The sequence below is a fragment of the Camelina sativa genome, chromosome 1, assembly GCF_000633955.1.
Source record: "Camelina sativa cultivar DH55 chromosome 1, Cs, whole genome shotgun sequence".
NCBI classification, from domain to species: domain Eukaryota; kingdom Viridiplantae; phylum Streptophyta; class Magnoliopsida; order Brassicales; family Brassicaceae; genus Camelina; species Camelina sativa.
Window position 1 is genome coordinate 9,121,861 of NC_025685.1, and position 9,862 is coordinate 9,131,722.

At 38.4% G+C, this 9,862-nt stretch overlaps 3 protein-coding genes across 7 annotated transcripts; 2 read left to right on the forward strand and 1 right to left on the reverse strand.

The window, feature by feature from the left end:
• LOC104784654 lies at positions 569-6,157 on the forward strand. Of its 5 annotated transcripts, none has more exons than XM_010509716.2 (8): positions 569-823; positions 1,020-1,424; positions 1,926-1,997; positions 2,091-2,488; positions 3,066-4,386; positions 4,536-4,636; positions 4,821-4,941; positions 5,243-6,157. In XM_010509716.2, the coding sequence occupies exons 1-8, from the start codon at positions 667-669 to the stop codon at positions 5,926-5,928; spliced, it is 3,261 nt and encodes a 1,086-aa protein (XP_010508018.1). In that variant the 5' UTR covers positions 569-666; the 3' UTR covers positions 5,929-6,157. The 5 variants fall into 5 exon arrangements, with proteins under 5 accessions (XP_010508018.1, XP_010508026.1, XP_010508002.1 ...); XM_010509724.2 differs by having other exon boundaries at positions 1,926-1,990; positions 2,192-2,488; positions 4,821-4,953; XM_010509700.2 differs by having other exon boundaries at positions 570-823; positions 4,821-4,953.
• On the reverse strand, positions 6,119-6,895 carry LOC104784686. The gene has a single exon (XM_010509743.2). The coding sequence runs from the start codon at positions 6,843-6,845 to the stop codon at positions 6,279-6,281; it is 567 nt and encodes a 188-aa protein (XP_010508045.1). The 5' UTR covers positions 6,846-6,895; the 3' UTR covers positions 6,119-6,278.
• LOC104784722 lies at positions 7,378-8,880 on the forward strand. Its single transcript, XM_010509784.2, has 7 exons — positions 7,378-7,569; positions 7,648-7,830; positions 7,953-8,042; positions 8,113-8,202; positions 8,291-8,371; positions 8,484-8,529; positions 8,633-8,880. Exons 1-7 carry the CDS (start codon positions 7,378-7,380, stop codon positions 8,701-8,703), a joined length of 753 nt encoding a protein of 250 aa, XP_010508086.1. The 3' UTR covers positions 8,704-8,880.

Consider the following 9,862-nt stretch of genomic DNA (forward strand, 5'->3'; position numbering starts at 1 on the left):
CTTCCTCTTCTTTATTACCTCCATTCTCAACATCTTTCATATATCAACCATACAGCATTCGCCATCATCAACTCCTTACCAGATTCATCATTTTCTTTTTCCTCACCTTTATATATCAACGCTATTATATCCTTTGCATTTCATTGAAATATTCCCCCAGTAGTAGTCTCCTTGAGCATCACCATCAATATATAACAACATAGCTTCAAAGGTTTGTGTATACATCCAAATAATATCCCTCCTTGTGTCTCAAGGCTCATTAATTAACAGCTATCCCAAACAGGTTTGTGAGGGTAACGTTGGCATAAGATAAAGATAACTCCTTAACTAAGAATGATAAAACCCCAAAACCAAGTATAGACACAATCCTATCCTAACTTACTAGAGCAAGTTTCCACAACTTAGTAAGAGCAAGTCTAGACACAATCTTTTAATGCTTTTAATTAAGCAATTAAATGAGGAAAAAAAAAATCGAGTTTGGGACTTGGGAATACTATAAATTCGAATTTCCACGTGGCAGGATCAATAAACTCTAGTTGACCGAACCGGTAAAATGAAACAATTAGATCCAGTTAAACCGAACCAAAGAAGAAGAGAATCGGGATCGGAACGCCGACGTTCGAAAGGAGGAAAAAGACGCGACGAGAGAGCGAGCCGTTTTTTCCGATGATAACGCCGGCGCTCCTCCTCCTTCAATTCCTCGCCTTCGTATCCATTATTCCTCCTTCAACCTGCCATGGCGAATGGGAGATACTCACGGAGAAAAACTTCTCTTCCCAGATCCGTCTCCACCCTCACGTCCTCCTCTTCGTCACCACTCCATGTACTCTCTCTCTCTCTCCTTCTCTTTCTATTAGTCTCGTGAACCTATGAATAGTTTGCGTATAAATGTAATAAGGATGACTCTGAACTGATTCGTAAGCTGAATTTGTCCACTTTGCTGGGTTTTTGATTGCCTTCTGTGGAGATGTTTTCACTGTCTTATTAGTTTTCTGATTGGTTCCATTGCTGATTCATAGGGTGTGGTGAGTCTAGATCTCTGAAGAATGAAATTACTCAGTTGGTTCAGGGTAGTGAGGAGTCTGGCTTGTTGAAGTTAATGGTTGTATACAGAAACTCAGAAAAGGTGCTTGCACAAGCCATTGGTGGTGCTGCTAACGGAATAACAGTTTTGTACTATCACAATAGTGTGCCTTACAACTATCTAGGGAAACTCCGAGCCTCAAATATCTTGTCCTCTGTTCATCCTTATCTGACATCTACTCCCCAAGAACTCCCTCTCAAACATTTGAAGTCTCCAGAGAGTTTGAAAGATTTCCTTGAATCATCTGACAAGGCTTTACTTCTGTTCGAATTTTGCGGATGGACTACTACACTTCTGTCTGAGTTAAAGAAAAATGTAACCGAGGATAACCTTTGGCAAGGTGAGTTGATCTGCTGTTGCTGCCTCTTACATGACGAGGGATAATCCTGATCTTGTGAGATTATTTATGTTCCTATCATTTTTGTGTATTTTTTATGATTTAATTTCTGTAGATCTCTTAGTAGATTAGGCTAGTAATTCGCTAGGGTAAGTGAAGTTTATAGAGTATTAGTTCTTTAGAGTTTAACCAGACAAAGTCTTCATCTATTCAAATCCTAGTAAATATGCATTTTTTCTCAGTCTTGTTAGCTACGAATCTTACCAAGAGTTATTAGTCTCTCCCGTGGTATGAAAGCCTATGAATCTATATTTGTGTTTTTTATCAGCTATCAACTAGACTAGTCTTGTGAAAATGAAATGCCCAATATGGCATTTGATTTTCTTAAACGCTTTACAAGATGTCATGTCATGGCCTATTATAGTGTAGGCATATTTTAGTTTTATTTATCGAAAATTTGGAATGTTTGGCTAATACGTAGACATTCTGATCATTACTCTGCAGGAAGCTTCTCCAAAAACGTAAAAACTGATCAAGTGCTAAAGCTCAGTGGAAAAAATAACCAGAAGGTGGCTGGTAGATTCTCACTTCATGTCTAGATGATGTTGATATGTTCTACTAGGTGCATTGTTTCCATTATGTTAATTTTCTTTGCACACTGGAAAACAGGCTATGCAGAATGGAACAATATGTGTGGACTCCAAACTGGATTTGGTAGAGTTCCATGGCTTGAGGATTTTAGCTATGTCAATGATACTGCTGCTTTGCAGGAAAATGGCAGGGTAAATCTGGATTTTGGACAGACATGTAACCGTGAACAGTTCAAGCAATTTAGTTCATTCCTCTCAAGATTGATTGCCATCACAAAAGATTTTTCTCTGCCTCCTGAAAGGCAAAAATTTGGTCTGATCACAGAAAAATCATTGGCTTCATCGTTTAATGTTGGAGAATCTGATTCATGGGCAGCGATCATTCAGCTGGCAGGATGTCCACATTGCTCAAAGATTCTCAAGGCTGGGGACGACATTTCGAGATTCTTAAAGATGGAAAATCCAATAGTCACAGAGGTACGGTCTCTTTATGTCTCTAGGTTTAGTGATTTTGCATATTCATTACCTGTTCTTTGAGAAGAAATAGCTGTAGCTAAATGAGTGTAGTTTGTTAAGTGGGATCTTGTCTTGTTGTATATTTATTGGGTAACCACCCTTCGTAACTTAAACTTCCTGAAATTTAATTTCAAAGAAAAAAGTGGTGCTCATGCCCTGTTTGCAACAAAACCATGATGTGACATATCTAACTTGTTTCCGTTTAGGAATCTAGATATTTGTATTATATTTTAATTTGTTATTTTATCTGTCAGAGTGTAGTGTGATAAGAAGTGGGATTTTATCTTGTTTTCTATGCAGTTGAACTTCCATAGCCGACAAAACCAACGCAGTGAATTCTTTGTTAAACTGATCTTGTATAACAGTGACTGCATATCTATAACAGTAGATCTTTAGTTGCATTTCTCTTCATTTTATTGATTTAGTGATTACTATACTTCCGAAACCCTCATGTCTACTAAGATTATATAGCTATGTCCATTTACAAAAATTTCATCTTGCCTTACGTAGATCAATCTTCTCTGTTTTTTTCATGTAGCTGGAGGACGACTGGCAGGACCATGAATCTTCCTTCCCTGCAAGTAAACCGTCGATAATTCTTTTTGTGGATAGATCAAGTGGGTGTTTGGAAGATAGGAGGAGGAGTATGAAAGCACTTGATACTTTCAGAGAGGTAGCTGCACAGCATAAGTTATCTGACATAAAAAACTGGAAGAATGATATTAAGTCTGAGAACTTCGTTGGCCAGGCTGCTCAAGAGTCAGGGTCCGTGTCACTTCCGAAAACTGTCCGAAAGTTTAAAACTATTAAGTTAGAAAATAAAGTCTCGTTTATGATTTTGGATGGGGATAAAAAAGTAGCCCTAGATACTATAGCACCAGGTCCAGGTATGGAAGGCAGTTCCCTGCAGCAGATTCTGACAAATCTTCTTCACAGAAGAAGAGAAAGTAAATTGGGCTCAATTGCTAAGGATGTTGGTTTCCGTCTATTATCTGATGATGTGCACATAAAAGTGATGGATGCATTACCATCACAAGCAGAAGTTATCTCTAGACAAGATACAGCTTCATCTTTGGCAGAAGGTTCTAGTGTAATTTCTCCTCAATCTAAAGAAGGAGATGTGCAAAACAGAGTCACTATGAGTTCTGAAGGAAAAGATGAAATGAAATCCTTTGAAAGTGAATCTTCCTCCCCCAGTGATGAAGACCAAGTTTCAACGGACGGAAGTGAGCAATTAGTAATTACAGAAACTGATAAGACTGAGGTTAACTTAACAGACAATGTTAAGGAAGAGATCAACGTATCATTGCACTCGGAACCGAAGGAAGATTCAGTGCATAGTTTCACGGGTTCATTTTTCTTCTCTGACGCAAATTATGCCTTGCTTAGAGCTCTGACTGGTGATGTTAAGATTCCATCAGCAGTAATAGTCAATCCTGCTTTACAACAGCACTATGTCCTTCAACATGAGTTAGCATTCAGCTATTCATCACTGGTTGACTTTCTCCATGGATACCTCAATGGACGTCTATCTCCTTATACACAGTCTGAATCTACCATTGAAATGCCCAGAAACGCTACAGTTCCACCTTTTGTTAATCTGGATTTTCACGAGGTGGATTCTATTCCCCGTGTCACTGTCAATACTTTCTCCCACATGGTTCATGCATGGAATCAATCCAGTGCAGAGAAGGCTCCCTGTCCTTTGTGCCAAGACGTTTTGGTCCTTTTCAGCAATAATTGGTGTGGGTTTTGTCAGAGGATGGAGCTAGTTCTACGTGAAGTATACCGGTCACTAAAAGAATATAAAGAGATAACTCAAGGAGGATACAGGAACAATCAAGGGCTTTTCAAATCAGGTATTGGATCTGTATAGTTGACAACAAAAAAATTGGAAGTAATATTGGTTAGCTAGTTTTTTCCTCTATCTTTCTATCCGAAAGTGAAATGGACATGTTTTCAACTTTTTTCTTCATTCTTTTATCCTATTGTTTTGTCTGTTCTGAAGCAGAGACGCCAACTAATGACAAGAATCTAAAATTTCCCGGTATCTACTTAATGGACTGCACGTTAAATGATTGCAGCTTAATCCTAAAATCGATCAATCAGGTACATTTCATGATAGCTTACCTGACTGTAGTATGGTTTGTTTGATTGATTCTATTTCTAGTATTTGCATCACAGCATTGCTATTTCTTTTATCTCAATGCAAACAGTTCTTTCTCTGAAACCACTGTTGAGAGCTTATAATTTCGCACACCATATTCTCTTTTCTGAATCTGTAACGTTGCAGAGGGAAGTGTATCCTTCTCTGATATTGTTTCCAGCCGAGAGAAACAAAGTCATTCCGTATGAAGGGGAGACATCTGTAACTGACATAACAGAGTTTCTAACTCGCCATGCGAATAACTCTCGTGAGTTTTTCAGTAAGTCAAAATCTGCATCCTATTCTGATTCACTTGTTTTATACATATATGCTGAATATTATCTCTAAAGACACCATGTACTGTCTGAACATCCAAAACATAGTTCTGCAGAATCGTAAAATGCTTTGCAACTTGTGACTCAGTTTTATCTTAGTAACTCGTTTCTTTCAGCCTTAGCTGGTTGGGAAACATCATATTTTTGAATTTTTCTGAGGAAGTTTTTTGGCTTTTTATACTTAGTATTGATCTGGAGCCTAAACAAAGCAAGTTATGAATCTTTCTCTGGCAGGAATCATTCCTACTCTGTCTGGAAAAGAAAGAAGAAACTCGAACATGTTCGATCAACCTTCATCCGCGGTAAACAATAAAGTAACAGATGGTGATAAACTTGTTGAGGTCGTTTTAAGGAATAGAGAGCCTGTCGAAAGAGAGGTAAATCATGACCAGGTCAATTCCCAATCTCCCCCAATGCACTCACTCACAACCGCTCCCCAAGTGAAAACCGGCACAATCCTGGTCGCTACAGAAAAGCTAGCTGCCTCCCAACCATTTTCTAAATCAAAGATTCTGATCCTAAAAGCAGGCCACGAATTCGGTTTCCTGGGTGTAATCTTCAACAAACGGTTGAGGTGGAAATCATTCCCTGATCTCGGCGAAACAGCCGAGCTCTTGAAAGAAACACCTCTATATTTTGGAGGTCCTGTCGTTGATCCAGGAATACCCCTTTTAGCTCTGACCCGAGAGCGAGACTCTTCTACAAACCATAATTACCAAGAGATCTCACCAGGCGTGTATTTCCTAGATCATCAATCCGTGGCCCTTCGAATCCAAGAGTTGAAATCAAGAGAGCTGAATCCAAGTGACTACTGGTTTTTCTTGGGATACTCAAGTTGGAGTTATGATCAGTTGTTTGATGAGATCGGTCTTGGAGCATGGGATGTTGATAATAGCGGCATTGACTTTGGTTGGCCTTGAAGCTGTTGCATTGCATCTTTTGAAATGTTTTGTTTTATAAAGGAGAAAAAATTTCAAATTTGAAAAAGAATAGAAGATAGTAAAACCCACATGTGGGTAGAAATGTTGGTTAATTGTAGATTACATCAGATAGAAGTACATTACTTCTTTGAAGCATCCCTCTTGCAGACTTCTAAAAGTCAAAAACTGATTGACAGAAGTTTGTGATTCACATTTGATTGATTGTTTTTTTTTCCCGAGTACATTACAAGATCAATCAAACTGAAAATCTTCACATTCAATAGGTAACCATTTTACTAAGCAAAAGTAATACACAAGGAGCCATAACAAAAGTCAGAATCGTAACAGAGTCATTCATCTCTCTTTTTGCCAGTCTTGCACTCTAAGTAGCAAACCTTATCCTCCGGATCAGAAAATGCTAAGAAGGCCTCTCTGTGAATAACATCAGCCTGAATATGACGCATGGAAGCAAGGTATAAAGGCGACCACATCCTCACACCAGATAGATTATTGAGGACCATCATTGTATTAAGCACCGTAGTCTTGTCATCTGGGCGCTCAAAGAGTTGCCTCTTGGAGGATTGTAGTGCGCTAAAGGAAGGGATGCGAGCTGCATCCAGATCTCTTGTTAAATCATCATACATATCAGCATACATATCATGTAGCATATCATGATACATATCATGAACCATCTCACGATACATATCATCAATCATATCACGAATCATCGAGCTCGTCTGATATTCCAAAAGGTTTTCTTCATCGCTTGATTCTTCCGAATTATCTGTAGAATCATCAGACATATCATCATCCTCTTCAGAATCTATAGAATCCAAACTGTTTTCCCCAACGCTTGATCTTTTCGATTCGCCGCTTGCATAACTACTGTCAGCAGCATCCTCATCAGAAATATCCATATTGGGAATCTACAACTACCTTGGTCTTATATTTTCAAGCTTCAAAGCCAACTCCTATAATGAAATTAAACAATTCAGAGTTATAAGACATGAACAAGGAGAAAAATATATCAAAAGAGAAAAGAAATGTGCAAGAATATCTTAATCTGTTTATTTCATCAATCGTCACTCATCATCTCTACTAGCTAAGCACATTTTTGTTTATGTGTCAACTTCCTAAACTGTTATGAGTAAACTTCAGAACATTGTTGAAATCAGTAGCAATGATGTTCCATCAATTTTGGTCATTCTCTTTGATTAGTCATCCCAAAAATCTACCAAGCGTCCAAAATTTTAGCGCTATCCATCCGCGTTCGAATCCCCCCAACAGTGACATTACTTTTATAAATTTTATACAAACTAGTGTGACTTATTGACCTTTATTTGGTTAATTTCTTTATATAAGTATGAGAAAAAGACACGTAGAGCGAGCGCCAAAAAGACTAGTGGTTGTGTGAGTGTGGGTATATACTATATAACGGATAAGGTTTGCATGGTTCAAGTTCTCTTCCTCCACCCCACACACACACACCAAAGCTTCCTTCTGAAATCATCCATGGCTGTACGTTGTTTGGTATCTCCAAATCTCTTTAATTCTAATAACAACAAGGTTTCCGGACTTACTCGACGCCCTCGTTTGCTTCCTATTTCTTGTCTCTCCAAGAAACACGATCCTTCTTCTTCGGTGGGTATATATATTTTTTCATATTTATTTCCTTCTGTGGGGAATGTGAAATAACGATGATCAGATATGTGAATACAGGCAGCTATTAATGGAGGAGGGAGCTCAAAAAAGCGTCTGATCACTTTATCTCCTAGTGAAGGCAAATGGAATGGAAACTGGAACACTCAGTACGATGTCTCTCTTCGTGACCTTCAACTTCAAGATCTCGTTGAAGATGGCCCTGCCAATTCCCGTGTCTCTGTCGACCTCTCTGTCCAAAGGGTACATTAGATTTTGTGTGTTATGGTTTGATTTATTGAAGTGACAGTACTGTTTGAACATTAGGAATCTGTCTCCTCTCTCTCTCTTACCCAAACAATCATTTAGTGTTGCTACTTGTCTAGCACGCGAGCATGGGTCTCTCGGTTGATGGAAGGATCATGACTTCTATCGCAAGAAAGTGCAGCATTTGCTCCTCTCTTTATTCTCGACTGGTAACTGTTTCGTTTTAAGAAAAAAACCCTTTCGCAAGGAAACTATTTTGATGGAAATATCTGTGACCAGATCAATACAAGTTTTACCGTCTGGATTTTGCCAACAAGCCGAGAAAATCGAGCTTCAACATTGCCAGTAATTGGCGGTGATGATCCTTCGGTGAGCCTTAGAACATCATAAGCACTCTCTACATATTTCTCTATCTGCATATCAACAAAGTGAAATGAGTAAAAGTCTCCTTTGGCAGGTTATATATGTGAGACCTGGATATGAAGCTAACCTTGATTCCCTTGTACAAGACACTATCCGCCTCACAACGTATGCTAAAGTAAGATTCAATTCAAATTATTTAACAAGGTTCGTGGAATCCATATTGATTGGCTTCGTGACTCTTGTGTGTGAAGTCTTATTGTTTCACTTATATTGTTGTTTAATTATAGGATATATGCTCGGATTCATGTGAAAAATCGGAACCGACACTGCACTGTAAGCAGCACTCTGTTTGTTTTGTTTCTCTATGCTTACATAGACATGTTTGTTAATTGTTCAGAAGGATTAAAGTGCTTTGGTTTCCGAATTGCTTTTGTAGATGTTGGTGAGAAAAATACAGCTTCTGTTCACAAGAGATGGTCAAGACTACTTGAGCTTAAGAAGATGTAGAAACCATTTTTATTTTTCAGTTTCTCTTTTCAATGTATTTCAAAGTCTCATTAAGATTTTGATACTATTCATACTCAAATAGATACAAAATAAAATAAAAACCACATCGACAAGAAAATGTAATGCTTTATGTAACATGTAAATTTGTGAAACTGATGAGGCTAGACCGCTGTCATAGTTGACGTTTTGAGGCTTTTTTCAATTAATAGACGTCTGTATTTTCTCTATTGAATGACCTTAAGAAAGCTACACAAGATTCACTTTCAAAAATTATGGTACATCTGATTTTGAGTTTTAGGATGGTAAACTATGAAGAAGATGAAAATAGAAGACAAGTATTGTTAAGTTTAGTTCCTCAGACCCTCTTTTTCTTGCATTTTCTCTCTCAGGTTTCCGAGAGGTCCATATCCTTTATCCTTCTCTTCTCTGCCACAATCACATTTCCTCTTATTCAGATTCGCACCACACTTCAAGCACATTCCTTTACACGCAGGATCACATATCGCAGTGATGGTGATTTCTAAATGCACCAAGTCTCTTATATGCTTTGAGATATCTATTTCTTTCGCCTCAGGCGGGAAATGAAGCTTATCCTCCCAATCTATCCATGAATCATCATCATCATCATCATCCTCATTTTCTTCTTTATCATTCGACAATCCAGAAAAGGAAGTAGCTTTGTCACTACCAAATGTGAATCCTAGATCAATGACATCAGGTTCTTCAACTGGATCTTCGGTTAGTAACAGCGAGAAGTTGGAGAAGATGCTCTCTCCTGTTGACTCACCACATCTTCAAACACATAAGAGGAAACCAGTAAATAACATAGTTGATGCAACCATAAGGTGGTATAGTAAAGAAGCTGTGATGAGTTCATAAGAAAGCACCTGTTGCAGCCAAGTGTGATAACAGTCCTGACAATCCCATCAAGTCTCAGCTTCTTCTTCTTCCTTATGACATCAACCGAAATCTGAACAGGTGTGCCATCTGGATAATCCTTTACATCTTTTTTCACTCTTAGTCCCATTGCGGAAGCTCTCTTCTTGGAGACCTCTGTTGACAATCTTCCCAACCCAAGCCTCTCTAAGGTAGTGCAATATTCCACATGTGTGACCGAAGCATTTCTCCTATACATAACCGAACCTTCCCAAGGTGACCC